The sequence below is a fragment of the Apis mellifera genome, linkage group LG8 (genome assembly GCF_003254395.2).
Source record: "Apis mellifera strain DH4 linkage group LG8, Amel_HAv3.1, whole genome shotgun sequence".
Taxonomy (NCBI): Eukaryota; Metazoa; Arthropoda; class Insecta; order Hymenoptera; family Apidae; genus Apis; species Apis mellifera.
The window spans coordinates 10,435,547-10,463,162 of record NC_037645.1 but is presented as its reverse complement, the minus strand read 5'-3'; the positions used below and the strand labels follow the sequence as shown (position 1 = coordinate 10,463,162).

The 27,616-nt window shown below is 33.8% G+C and overlaps 3 protein-coding genes across 3 annotated transcripts; 2 read left to right on the top strand and 1 right to left on the bottom strand.

Annotated features, from left to right (window-relative positions):
• The first annotated feature begins 1,302 nt into the window (after positions 1–1,302).
• On the top strand, positions 1,303–3,977 carry LOC113218932 (pupal cuticle protein). Its single transcript, XM_026442215.1, has 2 exons — positions 1,303–1,437; positions 3,293–3,977. Exons 1-2 carry the CDS (start codon positions 1,411–1,413, stop codon positions 3,704–3,706), a joined length of 441 nt encoding a protein of 146 aa, XP_026298000.1. The 5' UTR covers positions 1,303–1,410; the 3' UTR covers positions 3,707–3,977.
• A 3,077-nt stretch (positions 3,978–7,054) lies between these two features.
• Positions 7,055–9,790, top strand: LOC552685 (pupal cuticle protein). The gene is made up of 3 exons (XM_026442214.1): positions 7,055–7,208; positions 8,125–8,381; positions 8,613–9,790. Exons 1-3 carry the CDS (start codon positions 7,194–7,196, stop codon positions 8,824–8,826), a joined length of 486 nt encoding a protein of 161 aa, XP_026297999.1. The 5' UTR covers positions 7,055–7,193; the 3' UTR covers positions 8,827–9,790.
• Positions 9,791–12,120: 2,330 nt separating this feature from the next.
• Positions 12,121–27,616, bottom strand: LOC725838. The gene is given in 10 exon segments (XM_026442257.1): positions 12,121–13,186; positions 13,282–13,620; positions 14,258–14,335; positions 17,379–17,536; positions 18,331–18,591; positions 18,836–19,187; positions 20,857–21,158; positions 26,469–26,976; positions 27,514–27,564; positions 27,566–27,616. Coding segments are annotated over 10 exon segments (2,376 nt in total). The 5' UTR covers positions 27,602–27,616; the 3' UTR covers positions 12,121–12,895.

Genomic DNA, 27,616 nt, shown 5'->3' with positions numbered 1-27,616 from the left:
TAATGGAAAATGACTTTTCAATGAAGAATATTTGATAGGAATATTTTTAAGAATTTTTTACTTCCTTTCTGTTGACAAGAACTATAATTATAATCATTCTTAATTATTGTATGTACATCATTTATACACGTAAAATAATTTTTTAACTCGATTATTCAATTGTTGCAATGAAAGATTTAAATCTTGCTAATGGTTTATTGATTCTTGCATTATATATCCTGTCAGGGTGTAATAATACCGTGATTATTGTGATTGATAGGATAGTGCCATTGAGATAATCCACGTTAAGTAGAGATGGCAGGTAGAATAATCTCGTCAAAGCTAGATTCAAACCTCGAGGGGTTCGAGGACGCAGTGAAAAAGCGTTGAAAATTTTTTTCCAAGCTTCCATTTCTCGAACGTATTACAATTATTTCCTTTTGTTTCTCCATTTCTTTTTTCATTTCATTATAACCAATTCACATTGACATTGGCCATTAAATCATTAACAATGCTAATCACAATTGCAAAATTAACGCAAAAGTATCGATTGGTCAATCATCTTGCCTCTGAAAGTGTTCTTTTTTTCGTCATGGTTCCTCGACTTCTTTCGTCTTCCGTCATCCATGCGTGAAATTCGTTCGGTTTTCACGGAATCTCGGCACCAATTACCCAACACTACCCAACACAAGTGTTGTCGCTTGTTTTGCGACGATTCCACCATTTCCAATTTACCAACAATGTTTATTGCACAAGTTTAGTACACGCATCGCGAGGAAAACTCGCAACGTGTTCGATCGAAAATTGAACATTGCGCATTCATCAGCAATGTCCCCTTTCGCCATCTCGATCGGTGGCAGGCCACTATGTGGAATAATATCGTTGGAAATGATAGTAGTAAATGAACTTGTCCCAATTAGGACGTGGACGCTCGTTAGAAATGATTGTTCCAGCTCTGCCTGTCATTGTTTCGCAAAGTGTAATTGCTCTTATTATTAAGAATTTCATATTCGTAGCGAGGCGTGATGGAATTTGCATCGAGCCTTCCAGGATCTCTGGATCTCTTTTATTATCCATGAAAAAGAAATGGATTTCAGGAAAGCATCATCAAGGAAAACATCCCTTCAAACCTCTCATCTTCTCTTCATCGCGGATTGGCGCAGCAAACATTCCACCCATTTCGTCTATCAGCATCTCGTTTCTCTATGCTCCCTCCCTCTACTCCCTTTTCCCGCGTTGCCAAACAGAAACGCCTCTCCCCCCACCCCTTATTATGTGAAAATCAAGCGGAACGCGCGTGTAATATTTCACGTACACGTTCGCACCGTTCGTTTGTTCGCACCAGGTGGGCGCTAGTAATTGTTCCACGACTATATAAGGTGTATCGCGGCCCGTTCGGCCGGCAGAAAAGCATCAGGTCGTTCGTGGATCATGGCTAACACGAGACACCTCCTCCTCGTGAGTAAACGACCCATCGACGAGATTCTCCTCATCCATTTCTCTTCATCTGGTTCTCTAGAAGTAGTATAGCTTTACTTAATCGATATAACATAATTTGTCCGACTAATTCGAATAATATTCAATAATTTTCAAGGGGTGGTTAAGTTTGTTCTATTATAATTCGAATAATAGTCAATATTTCAATGGAAGAGGAATGGAGATTGAGAAAAATCGATCGATGGGAAGTCAAAGTTGTATAACTTAATCTAGTTTGTCCATAGTCGAATAATATTATATTTAATAATTTTCAAGGGGTGGTTAAAGAGAAAAGGAATGAAGATTGAGAAAAATCGATAGAAGTCAAAGTATTTGTTGCATAACTTCTTAATCGAGCATAATTTTTCTGACTATAATTCAAATAATATTCAATATTTCAATGGAAGAGAAAAGGAGTGGAGATTGAGAAAAATCGATCAAAGTCAAAGTATTTGTTACATAACTTAATCGAGCATAATTTGTCCGATTATAATTCGAATAATATTCAATATTTCAAGAGATGGTTAAGTTTATCTGACTATAATTCGAATAATTCAATAACTTTCCAATTGTGGTTAAGTTTATCTGACTATAATTCGAATAATATTCAATAATTTTCAAGGAGTAGTTAAGTCTGACTATAATTTGAATAATATTCAATAATTTTCAAGGAGTGGTTGTTTGTCTGACTATAATTCGAATAATATTCAATAATTTTCAAGGAGTGGTTGTTTGTTTGACTATAATTCGAATAATATTCAATAATTTTCAAGGAGTGGGTAAATTTGTCTGACTATAATTCGAATAATATTCAATAATTTTCAAGGAATGGTTGTTTGTCTGACTATAATTCGAATAATATTCAATAATTCGAATAATATTCAATAATTTTCAAGAGGTGGTTAACTTTGACTATAATTCGAATAATATTCAATAATTTTCAAGGGATGGTTAAGTTTGTTTGATTATAATTCGAATAATATTCAATAATTTTCAAGGAATGGTTGTTTGTCTGACTATAATTCGAATAATATTCAATAATTTTCAAGGGGTGGTTAACTTTGACTATAATTCGAATAATATTCAATAATTTTCAAGGGATGGTTAAGTTTGTTTGACTATAATTCGAATAATATTCAATAATTTTCAAGGGATGGTTAAGTTTGTTTGACTATAATTCGAATAATATTCAATAATTTTCAAGGGGTGGTTAAGTTTGTCTAACTATAATTCGAATAATATTCAATAATTTTCAAGGGATAGTTAAATTTGTCTGACTATAATTCGAATAATATTCAATAATTTTCAAGGAATCGTTAAGTTTGTCTGACTATAATTCGAATAATATTCAATAATTTTCAAGGAATGGTTAAGTTTGTCTGACTATAATTCGAATAATATTCAATAATTTTTAAAAGATGGTTAAATTTGTCTGACTATAATTCAAATAATATTCAATAATTTTCAAGGAGTGGTTAAAGAGAAAAGGAGTGGAGATTGAGAAAAATTGATTAAAATCAAAGTATTTGTTGCATAACTTAATCGAGCATAAATTGTCCATAGTCGATTAATTCAAATAATATTCAATAATCTTCAAGGAATGGTTAAATTTGTCCGACTATAATTCGAATAATATTCAATAATTTTCAAGGGGTGGTTAAATTTATCCGACTATAATTCGAATAATATTCAATAATTTTCAAGGGATGGTTAAGTTTGTCCGACTATAATTCGAATAATATTCAATAATTTTTAAGAGAAAAGGAATGAAGACTGAGAAAAATCGATAGAAGTCAAAGTATTTGTTGCATAAAAAAGAAAAATTACTCGTTTTCAGCTCGCGCTCTCGTGCCTGGTGCTCGCAGCGTCGGGCGCAGCGGCTGGCTACGTCGCGCCGTACGTGGCGCCGTATCACGGCCCACCAGCGCCGCTGGCTCACGACGGGAGAGTGATTGACACGCCGGAAGTGGCGCACGCGAAAGCGGTCCACCTGGCAACCCACGCGGCGGAAGCCGCCAAGGCATCTCCCTCAGCGACCGCTTACGACGATTACGAAGGGAAATACGAAGGGAACGGCGGTTACGTGGCCGGCCAGAGCTTGTATTACGGACCCCCGGCGCCGTTGGCGCACGACGGGAGAGTGGTCGACACGCCGGAAGTCGCGCACGCGAAGGCAGCGCACCTGGCGGCCCACGCGGAACAGATTTCGAAAATCGCCCATATCGCCCCTTACCAGAACGCACATTGGTGATGAACGAGTTATAATATGAAATGATCGTGGAATTTCGAGAGGAAGATCTTTTTTTTTTTTTTATACAATCGTGGAGATTATGTTTAAGTTGTTGACGACGTTGTTTGATTATCCGATTTTGCGTAAGCAATTCTGCGAAATAATGGAACGTAATTGTTTGACGAATTTGGGGAAAGAGAGAGGTGTAGATTATGGATTGTGTATAATGATGTATAATTTGTTATGTTATATATATTGAATTATTAAAAATATTGCAAGTATTTATCCAATATTTTTTTCGTTGATTCTTCTTCCTTTTGTTAAATAAAATGTAAGGATGGAAAAATTTCAAGTAAGTATTCGTTTTTGGAGAAAACGAATTGCAAAAATTTATGGATGGATTGTTGAAAAGTTGTGAAGAAGGAGAAAACTATTAAACCTGTCGATATCGATCCAAGGGTTAATAATTTATCGGATGCTCGGCAAAATAAGTTATTACAAGTTATTACAAGCTGAGCACGACCAGTTTGGACGCGTAGAACCTCGAACAGCCCTAAATGGAATCCGAAGGCCTCGAGTTTTTCATAAATCTGTCAAATCCGTTTTATCTCGGCTTCAGTGTCGAGCACGACACTTATCCGCATTAATTTTATTACGGTTATTATTCCGTGCTTCCGTCAAATATTTTACACGTGAAATTTATAAATTACGAATGAATGAAGCGTTAATAAAGTCGGCTGTTCTTCGTACAGAAAATAAAACTGAATTATCTTCGAAATTATATTATTATAACAGCGTTTATAAGAAAGCCGATCATAAGAAATTCATAAGTGTATAAAAATATGCGAAATGGCATATCGATGCAATAAAAAATGCATGAAATATTCACTCACAGGAAATTATTATGATATTATTGATCAAAGGAAACGTTTTACCAGAAACTTCAACCACGATGAAAAGAAGGGAAAAAGGAAAGAAAAATGTATGTAATAAGCGAGGAAGAAATTTAAAACGAAAAAATTGTATTATAATTTTACAGACGTTTGTTCATTCGATAGATTATTACACGTGTCAGACACGTGATAACATCATTTATTGCAAATTCAAGAAGAATGACGCAAGAATGATGCAAAATATCAATGTGACGATAATTCATAATTATTCAACTATCTTCAAATTTTCATCACAATTTAAAACGAAAAAATTGTATTATAATCTTATACGTTCGTCCATTGAATAGTCTATTACACATAAGAAGAAGAATGATGAAAGAATGATGCAAAATATCAACGTGACGATAATCCATAATTATAATTCCAACTATCTTCAACGTCTTTTAAATTTTCATCACAATTTAAAACGAAAAAGAAATAGAAACGAAATAGACTACTACACGTGTAAGACACGTGATAACATTATTTATTGCAAATTCAAGAATGATGCAAAATATCAATGTGACGATAATCCATAATTATCAAACTATTTTCAACATCTTTTAAATTTTCATCACAATTTAAAACGAAAAAATTATATTATTTTAATCTTACACGTTCGTCCATGAATAGTCTACTAAGAAAAAAAATGATGTAAGAATGATGCAAAATATTAATGTGACGATAATCCATAATTATAATTCCAACTATCTTCAACATCTTTTAAATTTTCATCACAATTTAAAACAAAAAAATTGTATATAATTTTACACGTTCATTCATTCGTTCATAGACTACTACACGTAAGAAGAAGAAGAATGCAAGAATGATGCAAAATATCAATGTGACGATAATTCATAATTATCTTTTAATTTTCATCACAATTTTTAACACTCTTTGAATATCTTTAATAATAAAATTCTAAATTTTACTCCTTAAAATTTCCTTCGACGACGTATATAAATCTAATTAACCAAATTATCATCCATCATCGTCTTTTTCCTATTTTTCCAACAATACTCCAATTTCGAATGAACGAGAGACAAAAAGAAAAGGAAAACTCAACAATATCTCTCTGTTATTTCTCTTTATCAATTTTTAACACTCTTTGAATATCTTTAATAATAAAATTCTAAATTTTACTCCTTAAAATTTCCTTCGACGATGTATATAAATCTAATTAATCAAATTATCATCCATATCGTCTTTTTCCTATTTTTCCAACAATACTCCAATTTCGAATGAACGAGAGACAAAAAGAAAAGGGAAACTCAACAATATCTCTCTGTTATATCCTCTTCATCTGCATAACACGCGGCGACAGCGTGTTTCATTTCACTCTCCCGTGTCCTCCACGAGCGATTTATCATCGGTGCCTACAGCAAGTGGACGAAACGAATTCCTTCGATGGTCGGTCGCCATTACACCCACCTATACGAATGTATTGTCACAATCCGCGCATTCGGTTCTCTGCCTTCTTTTTCCTCTCTCTCTCTTTCTTTCTTTCTTTCCTTCCTTCTTTCCTCCAAGAGAGTAGGGTGCAACGGTTGCGACAGTTGTGCACGGTTCAAAGACCACATCTCGCGCATTGTTCGCGTGCTGACCTGAACGGAACTGCGAGCTTGTCGCCAACGCTTTGATAACGGGAGAGAGAGACAAACGCGTTGCGTTGCTGGCCGCAAGTTTCTCACCGAGTGGAATGTTTCTGAATAATATTTCCATAGAAATTATATTACAATTATTTTCTCGGAAGAACAAAATCAAGAAAGTATCCCCACTTTCTCGAAAATATCGTCTCAATTAATTCTTTTATATATATTTTCGAAACCAATATATAAAATAATTTGGAATAAAACACGTTTCAGATACGATTTTCACGATCATCCTTGTTACGAAAATATCATCTCAATTAAATGAATTCTTTTCGAAACCAATATATAAAATAATTTGGAATAAAACACGTTTCAAATACGATTTTCACGATCATCCTTGTTACGTTAAGCATTAAAATCTCCAGTTTACTTTGCCTATAACATGCAAGCATCGAAATCTCCGTATTTATCTCGTATTTATTAAATAAAAATTGGCCAACGATCCTCGTCTTTTCTCTTTTCTCTTTTCTTCCTTCATCCTATTCTTTTTATATTTCGATGAAATATAAAAAGAATTACATTCGAATCTTGTCTACATCGTTCGTTGTCGACAGGTTGGAAACTATTTTCGAATTTTCGAAAATAGTTGCTCGACTTTTACTATCGCATGGAGGACGACGTGATCGGATCCGCGATGACGTGCGTGTCCACGCGCGCATTGTCGTGTATTTTATTCCTTGACGAGGTGACACAGTGTGTCATTGTTAATGGCTTGGTAAATGTTACGGGGCAGGGCATGGCAGCCTTTAAAGCAGAGCATTTTCCTGGGTGTGGTTGTGTACCCCGTTGGCCGCGGATGGGGTGGGGCACGCGACGACGCCCCGTACCCCTATAAATTCGACGAACCACGATGGTGGAAGTCATAATGCGAATCCCAAGCTCTGCCGATAGTCGCTGGATCGACCTCCGCCGAGCTTCGACGTCATGATTCGATACATCGTGAGTATCACCCGTATCTTTCTCTATCTTTCCTCTCTCCTTCTCCAGTCTTACAATTTTCTCTTATTTCTTTTCCTTAAAATATATATTTATATATATAGAAATCGATCGAGCTTGTTTTTAAAATGATTTTTAGGCAACGAATATTTATTTTTCTTCGAGTAATTTAAAAAGATTTTGATTCTGATTTTCATTTTTAACATAATCCTACTTTTTCTTTCCTCTCTCCTTGTCCAATCTTACAATTTTCTCTAAATTTCTTTTCTTTAAATATAAAGATATATTTTAAAAATTACTTTAAAAGTATATACCTTAAAAGTATATATAATTACTTTAAAAATATATTTATATATACAAATCGATCGAGCTTGTTTTTAAAATGATTTTTAGGCAACGAATATTTATCGAATATTTTTTTTGAGTAATTTAAAAAGACTTGGATTCTGATCTCTTTTTAACATAATCCTACTTTTTCTTTCCTCTCTCCTTCTCCAGTCTTATAATTTTCTCTTATTTCTTTTCCTTAAAATATATATTTATATATACAAATCAATCGAGCTTGTTTTTAAAATGATTTTTAGGCAACGAATATTTATCTTTCTTCGAGTAATTTAAAAAGATTTGGATTCTGACCAGATCTCTTTTTAATGTAATCCTACTTTTTCTTTCCTCTCTCCTTCTTCAGTCTTACAATTTTCTCTTATTTCTTTTCTTTAAAATATATATTTATATATACAAATCGATTTTGTTTTTAAAATGATTTTTAGGGAACGGAATATTTATCTTTCTTCGAATAATTTAAAAAAACTTGGATTCTGATTAGATTTTCCTTTTTAACATAATCCTACTTTTTCGAGCCATTATATACTATATATATTTTGAAAAAACTGATCAGGTAATATAATCTTGGTTTCAGGTTCTCGTTTCCATTTTCGTTTTGAACGTGGCCCACTGCGCGCCGCAGTGGTATCCAGGAGCCTATGGGGGGCACGCAGCTCCAGCCCCATTGGGGCCTGACGGCCGGGTGGTGGACACGCCGGAAGTGGCCCAACTGAAGGCGGCTCATCTGGCCGCTTTAGCCGACGCGAATGCCAGAGCGCCAAAAGGACCCGGCGGCCCCTATCCTGGTCCCCCTGGCTCCTACGCGCCTGGAAACTATGCACCTCATTACAGGTTACATTGCATACCTTCTCCTGTATTTAAACAAATATTATCTACAAGAACAGAACCAAAATTGTGACATTCTATAATAATAATTAATATAATATAATATAATAATAATTAATACAATAATTATATAATAATTACATAAGAGAAGAAATAATGCAGGGACGAGATAAATTAGATATTTTAGATTAAATTAAATTATATATTTTAAATTATAATATATTTGAAAAATTGCAGCGGGCCACCAGCTCCTCTGGGGCCGGACGGCCGCGTGGTGGACACGCCGGAAGTGCAACAAGCCAAGGCGGCTCACTTCTCCCTGTACAACGCCGCCGCTCAGTCGAGCGCCCCGCCCGGCCCGGCTGCCCCCTCGTGGAACCCGCACGCGGGCGCATCCTCATGGAACAATCCCTCATGGAACTCGGGACACGATTGGAACCAGTGGAATTAGGATCGTCTCGGACTAGAAACGACTAGGCTCGCTATACTATATTTCATCCAGTTTCATTTCTTGATCGATGATGCAAGGATTCGATCCCCTTGGATCATTCGAGTTTCAACTACCTCCAGAAAGAATCTTTAATCTCCAGGATGGAAGAAGTGTTCTCTTGATATTCTGCGACGTCTGCATTTTCCATACCACTTTTCTTTAAGCTTCCTTGTCCCCTCCCTCCTCCTGGTTCTGTCTTCTCTGTGATTCGTCTACCTCTTCCGGTCGTTTGTCCTCAGATTACTTTTGAATTCGAGGTTGGTTTCTTTTCTCTTGTTTATTTTAATATTATCTACCTTCCTCGATCAATTTCGTTGTTAATAATTGTAAATAAATACGCCATCGTTATTATACGAAAATTGTGTTGGAAAATGGATAAAAATCAATGTTTCGATAATAGAGGAAGCAATTTTCTTTTCTTTTCTATTTATTAATGAAAATTTAAGGGAGAAAGATTCATCAACTTTTGGAAATAATTTTCACGATTCGGATGGACAATTTGAATTTAAACGGAGCATTGAAACGAGAGTTGAATCAATGGAAAGAATACGAGAATTTTTCTTCTCGAAGATAGAAATTTGCAACGATGGCGTATTGTATGCATCGTGAAAGTGAAATAGAAATGTGTTTGAATCGTCGAATGGAAATGAGATAACGGTGATACGTACCGTTACAGTTATTGTATACCGTATTATAATATCGTCACATACCTCTTCAAGGTGATCTCTCTCTTCGTCGCTTTTCGCGTTAGTCAAAGTCTGCGTGGAAATTAACCTATGAATTATTCATATAAAGATTATTCAATGTTATCATGTTTCTCTCTTTTATTGTAATTAGAAAAATTTACATGTACATTTGTAAATTGTCGTGTACATAACGGAAATATGAGGCGAATAAAATGCAACGTTTTGCTGAAATAATCTTACTCGAGAGATTAATTTGTGATCGATTTTTTTTTTTACTATTTTTAATTTTTGCCCAATCGTCGAAAGAAGAATCCTATCTTTTTTTTAAAAGAGAAGAAATTTTTAAAAGGAAGGAAGGCAAAAAAAAAAAGAATTTATTATACGTTATAATTCGCCATACAGAAAATTGTGAAACCGAGAGGTTTAGAGGTGTTTGATTTAATCGAATCCGTGATCAAGGCACGTGTGGTCGATTAACATGCCCGTGACACGAATCAGACCGATTCGTGCTCACTTCGGAAAACACGGCAGTGCGAAACTTGGTTAGAGTTTGAACAACTATAAATCTGATTGCACAATAAGATCAAACATGTGTACATGGGCGTGAAAACGACGCCGAATCGTTTCATTGAAGGTGAAGTTATGGGGCGCAGAAAGCAGGATACGAACTGATTTATCGATTCTTAAACGGAAATTTATAATTTCGAATTCAATTATTCAAAATTATTCAATCGTATTTCGATTATACAAATAGCCATTTAAACTTAACAACAACAAGATATAGAAAGAGGAAATTTTACAGGAATGTGTCATCGATGATGTATTTATCCTTTAATTAAGAGTTAATTTAAAGGAAAAATTAATTAAGAAACGAAACGAGATAAAATTAATAAAATAAAATTCAATCTTCACGAGATTAATCAAACTTAAGCAAACTCAAATATTCCACGAAATTTATAAAAATATTTTAAGAAAGGATCAAATCTACTATCTGTTATCCAATTTGTCAAACACAAACGAAATCCAACTAGCTCAAACCTTCTCAAACCGATAATTAAAAAAATAAATGATAAATCCAACTAGCTCAAACCTTCTCAAACCGATAATTAAAAAAATAAATGATAAATCCAACTAGCTCAAACCTTCTCAAACCGATAATTAAAAAAATAAATGATAAATTCAACTAGCTCAAACCTTCTCAAACCGATAATTAAAAAAATAAATGATAAATCCAACTAGCTCAAATCTTCTCAAACCGATAATTAAAAAAATAAATGATAAATCCAACTAGCTCAAATCTTCTCAAACCGATAATTAAAAAAATAAATGATAAATCCAACTAGCTCAAACCTTCTCAAACCGATAATTAAAAAAATAAATGATAATACAAAATTTTTTCAAATTCGATCAAACATTTCATGAAATATAGATCGATTCCCTTGTCATACTTTCTCAAACACGAACAAATTTCACCAAATCTCACCAACCTCCTTACTTTAACCTCCTATTTACACTTTGTACGGCTACAGGTGCACCTCGACGATCCCCACGAGTATAAATCCCATTAAGGAAACAGTATCGACCATTGGATTTTTCTAAAAATCTAAAATCCAATGCATTCCTCGTCAAGCTCGATCAAACACGTCCTTGCTGGTAGCCAGCGTCTATTGGCCGAGTCACGGACGGAACCGGTTCCACGGTGTCTGGTGACTATAAGTGCAAGGCAAAGTCGGTGGCAGACACTGGTGGACCGTTTCCTAGATCTGGATCAGTAACGTTATCCGCGCGATCGCTCGTAATTGACTGCTTAAGCAAGTGGTGAATATTGAAATCGGACCGTTGCCCGCATAAGGAAGTGAACGTTTGGGGTGTGGAAGGTCGAGATTTTCTATTGCCACGTGTCGAGGAGATTAGGCGATCGTGTCTTAAAGGACAGCGATCACGGGTCACTGGGTATCGAGTTGAGGCTGGGCGACACGAGAGGGTTTCTCTGCGTTTGTGAGAGCGAAATGGACGAAACGAATGCGCACGACATAATGGTTTCACAATTAATAGTATTATTTTTATATAAAATTAAAATTTGACCTTATAAGAAAAGAAATAATTTATCTGTTCACTGTAATTTCTATAAATTTATAGAGTATTTGGTTATAGATGATCAAACATTTAAGAAAGAATTCTTTGAAAATTTATCAAAGTGATAACAATTTTTTTATATTTGATTTTCGTTGTTTAAATTTTATTTATAAATGCGTTTTATGTAGAACAAAATAAACTTGAATGGATTCTATTCTACTATTTAACACTATGTAATGGTAAATTCTGGTTAAGGAAACTGTTAAAGTTCGGAATTTTCGTTATGCAAGATGCAGGCCAATCTTCCTTTCGATTTCTGATTGGACGACGCCCACGTTACCTTATTTACCTACATTCGAGCATGACTAATCCGAAGAGTGTGGGATGACAGAACGAGATCAACGATGTGCCCACGTCACTTGCTAAAGGAAACGATCATCGATCAAAGGAAAATATAGAGTAGGAATTGGGAGAAAGAAGAAGAGGTGTGAACGACACATTCATATTTTATTCCACTGCAAAGACAATAAAAAATATAGAATACACTTCGGTGGCAAGAATGACAAATTTTTCTAAGTAACATACGATTCATTTTTTCACAAACTATTACTTAACATCTACCATCATAAATATATATATGTATATTATATCTTAAAAATCTAAAAATCTAAAAATCACACGTTATATTATTCGTTAACAATTGTATGGCAATAAAATTCAAATTGCAGCGATAGCAATGTGAAACAACAAAATGGTTATTTTACGTAAAATAAATGGGACGAGTTATTCAAGTTGAGTATATATATATATATATAAGTAATATTATTTACAAAATTAGAAGGGGGGAGAGAGAAGTTTTCGTTCAATTTTCGTCAAACCGTCGAAAATCCCATCTGTCCCAAAAAAAAGTATGTAAAAAATCAGGTACGAAGCAATCTGCTCTCGATAATCGCTGCGAAAGGTTAGGTTACATTGCGCGAACAATTCGACGGAAAATTGAACGAATTTTATTTTAAGAAAAATCCAATTCTCCAACTCTCTAGAATGATATACACGCGTACAATTTTATACGATAAATTGCATACATGTTCGGGTAGAAAGAACGTTAAAACGTAAGAAACGTAGTGAAAAAAAAATCTATCCATTTCACAAAAAAAAATTTAATATTTTCATAACGATATTTATCAAGAATAATTAAACAGAAATACCAAAAACTGAAACGGTTTAACATACGTACGAATCAAGAAGAGGAATCCTCTAACCTCACTTTAATAGTAAAGATCGTTCTGAGTGGAGAGCGCCACGGCGCGAGCGTGTGCCTTCATGTGCGCCTCGCGCGCCCTCATCACTTCAGGTGTATCCACCACTCGGCCGTCGGGGCCGAGCGGCGCTAGTGGTCCTCTGTAACCCATTGTTGGCGCGTGTTTGTAGGTAACTCGTACAGGCGCCAGGTAAACCAAATTCTTTCGCCCGTCAAATATGTCAAACTCGTAAAATTCCGACGCCTTCGAGGCTGCCCGTGCGCGCGTTGTCAAGCGTGGGCTTTTCTCGTCCGTCATCTTTAAAATTAAACAAAGAAAAAACGATCGAGAAAAAGAGAGAAAGAAAATGGCGGACTGTAAAATTCCAAAATTCTAAATTCTTTCTAAATTACCTCGGGATTCTCCATAGCGTTTCCATCGCTTTCCAAAGGCATGTATTCCCTCTGCCTCTGCCTCTTCTGCATCACGGTCTCGACAGGGTCCATCACTTGAGGCACGTACGACATTTCGTTATTTTCGTACATCATCTCGTAATCGTTCTGAGCCTTCCTCAGTCTGGCCATAGTTTCAGCGTGCAACGCTAGGTGGGCAGCCCTCGCATGGGCCACCTCCGGCGTGTCCATGACCATCCCATCGCTGGTCAATGGCGCTTGGGGGCCTCTGTACGACTGAATGTATTCTCTGTCCTCGTAGGCGATCGTAGACGCCACCAGCGACGCGGCAACGACTATCTGGAAAAGTGCAACGAAGGATCACGTTGCATCCTGTGAGTTATTTGAAATTTTGGAGAAAAAGATAATCGAAATTAAAAGTTTAATATTATGAGAATATTTTTTTTTATTATTATTTTTTTAGTAAACGTTCAATTATCGAATCATATATATAGATCATAAAAATCATAGATCAAAAAGATAATGATAATACGGAAAGAGAGAGAAAAGATTATTAATTAAAAGTTTAATATTATGAGAATATTTTTTTTTTATTATTTTTTTAGTAAACGTCCAATTATCGAATCATATATATATAGATCATAAAGATCATAGATCAAAAAGATAATGACAAATACGAAAAGAGAGAGAAAAGATTATTAATTAAAAGTTTAATATTATGAGAATATTTTTTTTTTTTATTATTTTTTTAGTAAACGTCCAATTATCGAATCATATATATAGATCATAAAGATCATAGATCAAAAAGATAATGATAATACGAAAGAGAGAGAAAAGATTATTAATTAAAAGTTTAATATTATGAGAATATTTTTTTTTTTTATTATTTTTTTAGTAAACGTCCAATTATCGAATCATATATATATATATATATAGATCATTAACGAAACTATTTCTTTTCCCTCGACACACTTACGAGCAAGATCATGCTGTTAGGACACCACGAAACGGACGTCTCGGTTACGAGTGTGGCTGGCTCGAACGGTCGATCTAGCTTTTATAGCGTCGCGGTTTCGATGCGAGCTAAAACCACGTTACGATGATCAATACCCGGCATGTAAAACGATACTTTAATTGTTTTCTCGTTAAACAAGCATCGTGATCTTGTAGTTGTAATTAAAGTTTTGAAGAAATTGCGGTGAGATATCGCGGATTGATAGCTTGAAACTGAGATCTCATTTGCAGAGATGTGTGAGAAATCCAAAAAATGAGTGATATTTCGATAAATTTGAATTTTTATTCAACTTTGCCAGTTTAATTAATGACGATTTTTTTTACGATAAACTTTTAAGATTCGTTTGGAGATAGCGATTTTCAGTCAAAAATAATTTGAAAACGAAAATCTTAATTAATTAATTTCTCTCTGACAGAATATTAACAAGAATCTTAAAATTCTTAGGAACAATTGTGAGAAAAATATCTTTCTTTTCAATAAAAAATAATCTTCTTAAAATGCACACGCAAGAAATTGAATTATAGATATCTATTAAATGTTAATTAAAAATTGATCCAGTTTTCCAGCAAACGTCCCTGATGTTTCGTCTCGACTTTTCGAGGTCAGTTTTCAGCGTTGCAACCCCCTCGCCGCAAAGGCAACATTGGAGAAGAACTTTTTTGTGGTTTCGACCCCGATTCACGGACGACTAGACGGGATCATAGATACCCTTAGTGATCCAGTGATCTCTTCAAGGCAGTCCTGTTTCCACGATGAGCTCCTGTCCCCTTATAAACGATGGTCCAGATACAGCCTAGCCAATCACGCATCGATACCGTTTCAAAATTCATGTAACACACTTTGAAATACTTTTCCAAATTAAATTTATATAATTTTACAATCAGACGTAGAAAGAATCCGCTTCAAAAATTCTTCCTGTAAAAAAGTTTGGAAATTAATTTTCTTTTCTACTTTCTTCTAATTAAAATTTTTTAAAATTGCAATTCCTCAAGTTCGAAATAATATTCTTGAAATTAATAACAAGGAAAATTAAACTTATTTACAGATCGATTCGAATAAATCAAAACTTTGCAATAATTTATTTATCGTGTATAATCATCACACGAACACAAAATAATTAAAATAGTAGCCTCGTTTCGTTTAATTAAAGCATCGATTCGGATTCTCTGTTTACGATGTAATGTATGATACAATTCGATAATTTCAAAGAAGGAAACTGATTGGATCATTATAGATTAATTAAAATTCATCGATGAGGATTCGAGTCTTGGAAAATATAAAGAATTCAAATAGATAATTAATTTTCGTTTAATTAAATATTCGAAGGAACGAAACATTTTTTAAATATTAATATTCAATATTATCATGAAACTTATAAAAAAAAGAAATATAAGTACTGTAATTTTTATTTTTATTAATATAAAATGGATGAAAAAAATAACAACTTCAATCTTAAATTAATAATTAATGATCCATATTTACACGAATGCCGAACGAGTTATAATTCTCGACCTTTCCAAAACGAATCACGATGCTAGAGTTCGTTCGAGCAGGAACGAATCCACGTTCCCAGCTCCTTCTCACGTGTTTCGTACACCAATGCGACCTATGTCGCAACAACTGTAGCCTGAAGGTGGCTGGTAACACGGCTGGTAATCCTATTTCGATGAGATTTCTATTTTATCCCATCGTAGAAAGTGGATCACCGAGCGCCAAGTTGAATTGGAAAAAAATTTGTTTATTCTCGTGGAAGATTATCTTACAAGGAATTTTAAAGTAAAATGAAAATAAAAAAAGAAGACAAAAATCGTTGCTTAAGATTTAACAAACGACACGAAACAAAAGTTTCGATAAGTTATTCGAGAAGCCATTGACACGCTACGCTATTCTTGTTGATCGATCAACTAGAAATAGTTTTTTTTTTTTTTTTTTTTTATTCTAATGGCGAAACTTTTTGACCGCTTCTTTTCGCGCGAGCGGAAACCGCAATCGCACGAGACAATCGTTACGATAATTTTCTCCACGAAGAAAACCCTGAAATTTTTTTTTCCTCGTCGAACAATTCTCTTCACTTCACTTCGTGTTTATTTATTCTCCTTTTGAACTTTTTGTTTATAGTATCGTTCTTCTTATCGATGTCAATTTGTCAATGAAAAAAATTTTTTCGTATTTTCTTATATTGAACGACCCTGAAGAAGGTGTTCATCTAATACCGATCGAGGTGAAGACATCTTTTCCAATCTTTCTTGGATTACGCTAACCGCACAACGAAATCAAATATAGGTTAACTCGTGGTTTCTGACGAATAATATTGCTTGGCAATTTGTTTGACGCATTGATTTTTGGTGGCTTCTCGGACGAGAATTGCGCGTTAACCTACATAATGAAAATTCATCAGATATCTGGAATATAAGTGTCTTAATACATAGTGTATATTAATGTATTGAAGTTTATCGATGAATTTATATATAACTTTATATATAACTTTAAGCTTTAAGTAAGATGCTTAAAGTATTAATGTAGTATGAAATGTAGTATCGAGTATGAAATTAATAATTCTGAATATATTATACATTGTGTGAAAATAATGCAATACACGTTATAAATCGTGGGAACGTATGATATAAAAATATATTTTTCATAAATACTAAAATAATAGAGGAAAATAATGATAAATGAATATTGAGCAAGGAATTTTTAAAATTCTAATTTTTAATTAGAAAAAAAAAAATAAATAAATTGATTTGATGGAAATTCAAAATTTATTTGAGAAAATTACGTAAAAATATATCCCTTACTTATTCTATCAAACTATATAAAATTTACAACTCTCTGTTATTTAAAACAATATTAAAATAAATAAAATTCTGGAAAAACATTTCTAAAATTTTTGTTTCTCTTAAAAATTACTCCTAGTCTATCACACTACAAAAATTAAATATTTTCAGAAAGAAAGAAACACGAACGAACGAACGAACGTTAGAGTAGAAGGAATAAGAAATGAGAAATTTAAAAAAAGAGGAGGGGGAACAATTTATTGACCTAAATTATTTACAAATACGTGACGGTTTGTCTCAATTTAATAAGCTCCGACTAATTGCTGCGATTGATAATTTTGAGGTTGGAAAGCAGGTTTGCCATACGCTGGTTGCGCCGCGGGATACGAGGGCGCTGCGCCAGGAAATACTCTAGCCGCGGGAGAATTGTATTGGACCGGGGCTGCTGGTGGACTAGCATAAGCTGGAATAAAACGAGAAACAATTTTTTAATAATTTTTAATCATCGATTCCTAATCTAAAATTAAAAGAACTTTATTTATTCATTTATTTTTACGAAGAATTCGTTAGAAATTCATGCATATACTTGAAAATTTCACAAATAATTGTGGAAATTATACAAAATTATTATGAAAAATTCCTATCAATCAGTTTGAATTTTTCTTTCAGAAAATTTTTCTTTCTTTTGAATTCCTTTTGGTTTTTTAAAAAGATATTTGATCGATTTACGGATTTTATGGATTTAATCTTGAAAATTAGAAAATTTGCGCAATTAGAGTGAAATTCGATTACATGACCTACGATGTTGCTTGATATCCCAGAGAAGAGAAATGGCCGGGTCACGATTATATACGACTAAGCGACTAGTGGCCATACCAGCTATTCTCGCAGGAACAATCGAACGATTAAGTTGTTGAGCAACTATTCAATTCTTACGTTAGCGGGGTGTTACCAATGTATATTTATAGTTGGCAAGAGTTCAATAATTCTCTCTAAATGTACGCGTATATAAAGATAAATTCTGCAGTTCTGTAAATATTACATCAAGACAAAAATAATATTTTTCAACGAGGACAAATATCACAATGCCAATTTCAAAGCTACAAAAGAAATTATAAAAAAAAAGGAAAGGAATTTTAAAAATTATTATCCTGCAATAGAAACAGAAAGGAGTATTAAAATATATTCGAAATTAAAAGATAATAAAATAAACTCTCTTATGTAATCATTTTACTCTCTTTTGATTCGAGAACGTACCTTGGCCTTGGACTTCCGGTTTGTATTCCTGTGCAAACTTATACGCCCTCGCCTCGGCCTCGGCCAATTCTGCCAACCTGGCGGCCTTAAGAGCGGCCACTTCCGGCGTATCGATTACAGTCCCATCCTCAGCGAGGGGCGCAGGCACGAAAGGGGTGGGTTTCACGTTGGCAGAGAAACTCTGCTGCCCGACAAAGTTCGTATTTCCCGTATACTGCGGCTGATAACCCGATACCGGACTCGGTTGATTGTACGTTGGCGCTGGAAATTTTTTATCCAAAGATTTTAATTCTAATTCTAATTCTATCGAGAGAACGAAGCTTATTCTTTTAAAACAAAATATCACTCGAAAGGGGTGGTTCAATGATCAATCATTCTTCACGAAGGAGGAAACGAAACAAGAGAAGGAGAGAGCTTATTCTTTTAAAAGAAAATATCACTCGAAAGGGGTGCTTCAATGATCAATCATTCTTTCGAGGGGAAACTAAACAAGAGAAATTTTTACCTGGGGCAGATTGGTAGATGGGCGCTGGCTGCTGATACGCTTGCTGTCTGACGTAAGCGGGGGGTTGGGGGGAGGGAAAGTTGTAGGGTTGGGACTGGGGGTTGTACTCGACCGATTGGGGCTGATTCTTGCTCTCCTCGGCTGCTCTGGCCGCTGCTCTAGCGAATTCCGCGAAGTGGGCAGCCTTCGCTTGCGCGACTTCCGGGGTGTCGATCACGTTTCCGTCTTGGCCAACCGGTGCAGGGGGCGCGAACCTCTGGGGCGCCGGTTGGGGGTGCACCTGGGCCTCGCCGTACGAGGGCGAGCCGAGGAAACCTGCCCTGCAACTGGCCACCGTTGCGATGAAAATAATCTGGAAAATAATATCGAGAGTGTATAATTATTGTATAATAATACATCAACGAAATATATTATAATCGTAAACAATTATGGAAATGAAAAATTCTGGCGCGTTTTTTAAATTCAAAATTATATATCTCTCGAATGAATCGTCATCCGAATTTTATTAACGAGAAACTCTTCAACAAGAATCCTCAAAATCTCTTTTAACTAGGCTAACACTTTTTTTTGCCTTTTGCCTTTTTGTATGAAATTACAAAAATTACAAAAATAAAAAATTCTGATATGTTTTTAAATTTAAAATTATATATCTCTCGAATGAATAGAATAAATTGAGTCGTCATCCGAATTTTATTAACTCTTCACCGAATCGTTTCAAGAATCCTTAAAATCTCTTTTAACTAAGCTAACACCTTTCACTTTCCTTTGCCCGTATGAAATTGCAAAAATTATAAAAATAAATACAATTATAGAAATGAAAAATTTTGGCGCGTTTTTTAAATTCAAAATTATATATCTGTCGAATGAATCGAATAAATCGAATTGTCATCCGAATTTTATTAACTCTTCAACGAATCGTCTCAAGAATCCTCAAAAATCTTTTAACTAGGCTAACATCTTTCACTTTCTTTTATCTGTATGAAATTGCAAAAATTACAAAAATAAAAAATTCTGATATGTTTTTAAATTAAATGATGAAAACGATCTGAAAAATAATATCGAAAGTATTGTATAATAATATATCAACGAAATATATTAAATCATAAAAAAAATTGCAAAGATAAAAAATTCTGATGCGTTTTTAAATTCAAAATTTTATCTCTCTCGAATGAATCGAATAAATCGAATTTTATTAACGAGAAACTCTTCGACGAATCATCTCAAGAATCCTCAAAATCTCTTAACTAGGCTAGGTGGTTGGCCACTCATCCAACCCTATAATAACACCTTTCATTTTCCTTTGCCCGGTCATTTACAAAAATTACAAAAATAAATACAATTACAAAAATAAAAAAATGATATGTTTTTAAATTAAATGATGAAAACGATCTGAAAAATAATATCGAGAGTGTTGTATAATAATACATCAACGAAATATATTATAATCGTAAACAATTACAAAGATAAAAAATTCTGATATGTTTTTAAATTCAAAATTATATATCTCTCGAATGAATCGAATAAATTGAATCATCATCCGAATTTTATTAACGAGTAACTCTTCAACGAGAATCCTCAAAATCTCTTTTAACTAGGCTAACACCTTTCACTTTCCTTTGCCCGTATGAAATTGCAAAAATTACAAAAATAAATACAATTATAAAAATAAAAAATTCTGATACTCTTCAATGAATCATCTCAAGAATCCTCAAAATCTTTCTTAACTAGGCTAGGTGGTTGGCCATCCATCCTACCCTATAGTAACACCTTTCACTTTCCTTTGCTCGTATAAAATTACAAAAATTACAAAAATAAAAAATTCTGATACCTTTTGTAAATTCAAAATTACATATCTCTCGAACGAATCGAATAAATCGAATCGTCATCCTCAAGAATCCTCAAACTCTCTTTCCTTTAAAATCTCTTTTAACTAGTTGGCCACTTATCCTCTACTCTACAACACTTTCCTTTGTCGATCTTTCTGACAGAAGAAAGGAAGGAAGGAAGGAAGGAAAACTCACCAATCCCCTCATGGCTCCTTTCTCTTCGATCTCTCCTTTCTCTTTCTCTTCCTTCTCCTTTTTCTCTTTTCCCCTCCCCGATCGTGCTTTTCCCCTTCGCGGAAAAAAAAAAAAGAAAGAAAAAGCGCTGCTGGTGTGGCCAGTACTCGCTCGTTTCCCTCGCTCCACGGCTTTCCACGGCCTCACGTTTTGTGTTCCTGGAGAACGGCCGTTGGTAGCATTTATAGCGGTGATCATCCGCCCCCCTCCCACGTGGACCACGGCCTGGAAGGAGCCGGCCGATCGGTTAGCCCACGTAAGCCCTGGGAAGCGCGCCAGGAAAAAGGATACTCCCCCCCCCCCCCCTCCCTCCACCTCCCCCTCCTCCGTTCAGGCGGCCGCTTCGCAGCCAGGACCTTGGCATTTCAACGGGGTCCATGCACTCCTGGACCGGAAGGATGGGACTTGGAGGGGGTTGCGATTGGTCACGAGGGGGAGGAAGGGTTGGAGGAAGCGTCTGGATGGAAGCTCGTCGAAAGGATTAGGGAATATATGGTGTAAAATAGTGTTTAAGGAAAGGATATTGGAATTGGATGGAGATGGATGGTGATGGAGGGGTATTGCGCGATCGGATCGATCTCGATTTAAGGATCGCGTGAATTCAGCGAATCTTGAAGGATTGAAGTTTCGTAGTAGGCGGAGAGAAGAATTTGCAAAATTCTTGCAAATATTTATGGACGTGGAAGGGTATGGGATTGAAACGTGAGTTTGAGAATGAAGTGGGGGTTAGGTTAGGTTAAGTTAGGTTAGGTTAGGTTAGGTTAGGTTAGGTTAGGTTAGGTTGGATGAAAGGAGATGGGAATATAATTGGAGAGAAATGGCGTGGCGTGGTTGTAAGTTCAAAAATTTTGAAAAGTCGTAAACATCGGGAAGTTTTAATTTGCACAAATTTATATTCAATGTATTTAAGAGAATATCCATCCTTGTGTTGTTATTCAATTTGTGAATAGTGCAGTGAGAAAGATCACGCGAGATCGTCACGTGAGAAATGGATTACGTAGTTGCGAAGGAAGTTACACACGGAGGAGACACTTTTCCCCATAGTTATATGAGAAATAACGTTGATCGCGTTCAATGTTATAATTAAATTTCTACATTTTCCTTCTCTATTATTCTTCCTCGATATAATGTAAAATCTATCCAACGTATTGTATCTGTATAATCGTATCGATTATTTTAAAATTTGCAATTGTATTTTTTTGTCAAATAAAATTTTATACGTGTTCTTTTTTTTTCTGCTTTAATCTTATTATTAAAATTCGCAAGATTATTACATCTTCACGAGGATATAAAATTTGCAATTGTATTTTTTTTGTCAAATAAAATTTTATACGTGTTCTTTTTTTTCTCTCCTTTAATCTTATTATTAAAATTCGTAAGATTATTACATCTTCACGAGGATATAAAATAACCTTTTCTTATCGAGCCATATCGACTTATTTAATATAAAGGCAAAAATTTTCAACATCTACTACTGCTCCCTTTTATTTTATTTCTCCTTTCGCCGGTACTTTGCTGTCCTTTAAACAAAGCCGTTCATGCAAGTGTTAAACGACTTACCAACCCTGAACGAACGAAGGACTCGAGAATGAAGGACAGTCTCCAGCAAGAATGCATTCCTTCGATATTTTTCCATCGTGCAGAGTTGTGCTCGTACGAACTCGGATCGCTCGATCAAATAAATTGGTTCGTATGAAAAAGGTCTCTGTCCCGTATGAAAGAGGTGTTGCAATTCGTTAATACGAGTTAGCGAGAATGTTAATGCGATTTATTATCAAGTGTTAATAAATGATTTATTGCTTCGTGTCAATGAATTCGTTTATGAAATTTTTAATTGCCAATTTTGAATTTTCAATTATTTTATACTCATCTTCGATTTGAGTTTCTTTTTTTTTAATTTTATATCGTTGTAACTTTAGAGAATGTGAAAAGATTATGATTTTAATAACAATATTTAAAATTTGATAGAAATTAAATAAATTTTTTAATATGGTAATTAAGTTTCGAATTTGATTTATCATCATCTTAAGCTTATTTTGAAAGATATCAAAGTATATAAGTCATCGATCGATAATTGTTATTTAAAATTCAGAGATATTAAGAAAATGTATTAATCTTTCGTGATATCGATTAATGAGTAAAAATAAAAATAGTCGTAATTTATTTGACAACTTTCGATTAAAAATTTATTAACTTTAATAATTATGAATCAGAAAACTTATTTATAAATAAATTTTGTAATAGAATAAAATTTGTGTAACTTTTAAATATTCCAATGAATTAAAAAAAAATATTAAAACAATCGAACATTAAAAGAAACGAATAAAAATAATAATATTATCGAATATGAATAAAGAACTGCAAGGATTGTTTTGTCACCCTATTGCATGTGTAATTGGGAAATATTTACGTGTCACAATCGTCCAAGACAATTTTCAATTGGCGAAATAACAATCGTAAAAACGATTTTGTAACTGCATACGAATAATATTAGAAAGTTGTCCTTTTTTTTTCGATCAGATCGAAGGAAACCCTTTGATGTTGCGCCAACATCGTTTAAGGTTTTTCAGTCATCGTTAGAAAAACCGTTTCGTTACAAAGTGTGTAGTCGAAGATTAGGTTGGATCAAGAGAAATTCTGGAAAGGATAGAAAGAGAAAGATCGAAGATTGTTCGATTAAGATTTTATTTTATTATTTATTATCTATTATCTATTTATTTTAGATCTTAATCAAAGTCTATAAAAAGAATTCATAAATATTCTTAATCTAATTTCCAAACGGTAATAATTATTAATTAATAAATTTTAATTAATAAATTTTTTCTAATTATAATACATTCTTGACTTTTAATTAATAAATTTTTTCTAACTATAATACATTTTTTGAATTTTTGTTTATTGTCAAAATTAGTCTGAGATTATGGAAAGGAACATTTTAATTTAATAATAAAATTTTAACCAGGTAAAATTTTAATATCGTTAGAAAAACGTTTCGTTACAAAGTGTGTAGTCGAAGATTAGGTGGGATTCAAGAGAAATTCTGGAAAGGATAGAAAGAGAAAGATCGAAGATCGTTCGATTAAGATATTTCAGATCTTAATCAAAGTCTATAAAAAGGGTTCATAAATATTCTTAATCTAATTTCCAAATATTATTAATTAATATTAGGTAATAATTAGGCTCTTAATTAATAAATTTTTCCTAACTATAATACATTCTTTGAATTTTTGTTTATTGCCAAGATTAGTCAGAGATTATTCTTAATCTAATTTCCAAACAGTAATAATTAATTAATAAATTTTTTCTAAATATAATACATTTTTTGAATTTTTGTTTATTGCCAAGATTAATCAGAGATTATGGAAAGGAACATTTTAATTTAATAATAAAATTTTAACAAGGTAAAAGAATAAAAGAATGTGTATATATATAATGTAATAATTTTTATTCTGAATTTTATTTAGAACGTTAAATATAAATTTCTTCCACGATGCAAACAACGCTAAATTGTTTTACGATTTGATTAATCTAGATCTCATTAAGATCATCAATTTAATTTAGTTCCGTGCCTCTGACACATTTGTGCTTAATTAGACGTCGTTAAGAATACATTATGCTCCTAAAAAAAGTTTATTCCTTTCCTCTCGACTATTTTCAAGATTATATTTTGTTTAAAAATAAATTTTATTAAAAAAAAAACTAAAATTAATTAACGAATATGTTACAATAATTGAAAAATTGTGTTACGATCTTTTCTTAAAATTTCTTAATCTTTAGATCTTTTAATCCTTGATTTTTTTTGTGATTGAATTTTTTCAAAACATTTATAAAATGCTAGAAAAAAATGTTACGAACCGATCCACAATCCGTTTTTTTTTTTTTTTAGATCGAGACAAGATTTAATAATCTCTTTTCAGAGGCACGCCCTATTATCGACGAACAAACTCGTTGACCGTGAATATTTGAATTTCGTGACTTTGAATCGAGCTCTGTTCGAAGGACACTGAACTTCTTGCTCGAGGTTCATTGTTACTTCGAAAATTCATCGTTTTATTTATCTTCAGAAACATCGATCGCTTTCGTAATGAAAATAAAAAGAAAAAATTTTATATCGTATTACAAAATTATTTTATAATATAATAATAATAGTACGTGTAAAGTGGAACAATTATTCGTAATAATATAACGTATAAAATTTTTCCAATGGATCAATCATTTTTCCTTTGTTTCGCGTATAAAAAGATTTTTTGTCGAAACGAATCGAAACGACAAAGTAAACATCGTATAACGCTTGCTCGTCGACGTTATTAGTCGTTGAGAAAATAGTGTTCAAATTTATTTCTCGAAATCGTGCAAGTACAATATTCTTCGTGGGCGCAGGAAAAGGCTCGAACAGCGACCTTGACTGTCTCATATTCTTCGATATCCTGAGGAAAGAATGGCTCGAAGCAGCGGTTCCCAAACGAAAGATACAAAATGCATTGAAAATGTTATCATGCAACAACTGCAATTTTGCTTATCCTTCGATAAATTCGATCGAACGTACGAGAATTATTGGTAATTTTTATAAAATGAAAGAGTATAATATAGTATTATTTATTATTTGAAATACTGATAGAAGAGAAAAATCTATTACCAAAAATAAATATAAAGTATCGAATGAAATAATAATCATAATAAAAATAATTCTGTTCTTTTCTACAATTTTTTTGTTTTCGATTCAAATTCTTACTTCTTATCACGAAGTTTTAAAATACTTACAAGATTTCTATCGATCGAAAAGACGAATGAGACGAAACTGTCCACAAAAATAGGATTAAAAAATATAAAATATAATAGTAAAGAAATCTTTTAACTTTATAATAGATTAGATTTATCCTGATAATTTTATCATTGTTGATATTCTATTCTCGATTAATTATATATCTGTTTTGTCAAGTTTAATTATTGAAAAAGAGAAATTCATTATCTCAAAAATTTCGAATGAATAGTCTAAAAGTATCTCGAAATCTTAGCAAGCGCTCTGCCTCCATGCAAGTTAGCAGCGAACTGACTAAGGGTATCGAAAGCGCTCTTAATTTTATCAATGAATATCCCCACCACCTACTCTGCCTTTTACTCTTCCATTTTTGTGTTCTTAATTCCACCTGCTATCATATTTTCTAAAAATTAGGAGAAATATCAATTCTTATTCGACAAGGAGGGCACAGAAGACAGAAATAGAAAATAGGGCAAAAAGTTAATCTAAAAAAAAAAAAAATGTATAAATTTAATACCTGTACAATTAACAAAATTAACAATCCTTTCCATTAACTTCACGATGAACCAATCGTCTCTAATGAAAAAAGAGAAAGAAAGGAAGGAAGACAAGGAAAAAAGTACAAATAAAAATATCTGCAAAAAAATAATCGAACCGAGTTTCAATTAGTAGTTCAAAAAGTAGTTTTATTCAACCCACGATTATGTACAAAAAAAACCGAGTATTTCATGTCAACAAACAGTCGTCGAAACAGCATCAATTATCATCCTCGTAATGTAATGTAAAAAAAAAAAAGAAAAACCTTAAACATTTTAAAGCCCGTTAAGTAAAACCTTCTGAATCACGGGTCCCGAATACGTGGACAGGACAAGAGGGATCTCCAAAGAGGAGGATTGCCTTTGCTCGACAGCTTGCTCGATCTTCTGATTTATGTGAGCGGCAGCGTGCTCCGCCTTGGCCAGGGCCACCTCGGGCGTGTCCACGACACGGCCGTCCGGGCCGAGAGGAGCCGCGGGCACGATTTTCGCCGCAACCGCGATGGGCTCCACGCTGCTGGCGACAAGGGGGCCCGCGATGGCGATCGCGTCGGCCGATTTCAACGTCTCCTGAGCGAGATTGATTCTTTCGTTGATGTGGGCTGCCGCGTGCTCCGCCTTTGCCAGCGCCACTTCCGGCGTGTCCACGACTCGCCCGTCCAGCCCTATCGGCGCGCCAGGCACTAGTTTCGTGATGGTTAAGGGCGTCGCAAGTGCTGCCACCTGTGGCGCCACTAGCAAGCCTGGCCTGGCGGACGCCGCTGCCACCAGAGCGGACAGAATGATCTGAAGATGAACGTTGAGAGTTGAATGATTGGCATAGGTTAGATTAATCAGTAAGTAAATTTTTTTAAGAGAATCGATATTGTGAAATGTCAATTGATAGTATTTATCGAAAATATATATTTTCGCGATGATAAATTAAATATATATTAAGTGCTTATAAGTTTTAAATTCTAAATTTTTAGTTTTATTTATGAGATTAAAAATGTGTACTATTTAAAGAAAAGAATATGTATTATAATAGTAATTATCTTTTAAATTATTGGGAAGGAGTAATAAATTTTATACTGTCTTAAAATAAAAAAATTGGTATGTGTAAAAAATTGTGTAATATATTTTAAATTCTAAAAAAATTGAAATGTGGAGATTTATTAATTACATAAATGCAAAATATGATTACAATGTAACGAAAAACAAATATTGTAAATGCAAAACAAAAATTAAATATTGTATATCCTTCTCTTATTTTCCGTGCACATTACTGATGTTGAAAGAGACGGAAAAATCGATAAAATGAAATATTGTTCGAGAAATACTCACGAGAAATTTCATCTTGTGGACAAACTGTGGCTCCTTGCGCGCTATCTGAGCGTACAGCACTCGCCAAGGTACCTTGGGTCGGTCTCATGGTGTCCACCTCGTC

Coding starts and splice junctions, on each gene's coding strand:
- LOC113218932 (XM_026442215.1), top strand. CDS start 1,411: ATGGCTAACACGAGACACCTCCTCCTC. Junction 1,438..3,292: donor ACACGAGACACCTCCTCCTC/GTGAGTAAACGA, acceptor ACTCGTTTTCAG/CTCGCGCTCTCGTGCCTGGT.
- LOC552685 (XM_026442214.1), top strand. Junction 8,382..8,612: donor AACTATGCACCTCATTACAG/GTTACATTGCAT, acceptor GAAAAATTGCAG/CGGGCCACCAGCTCCTCTGG.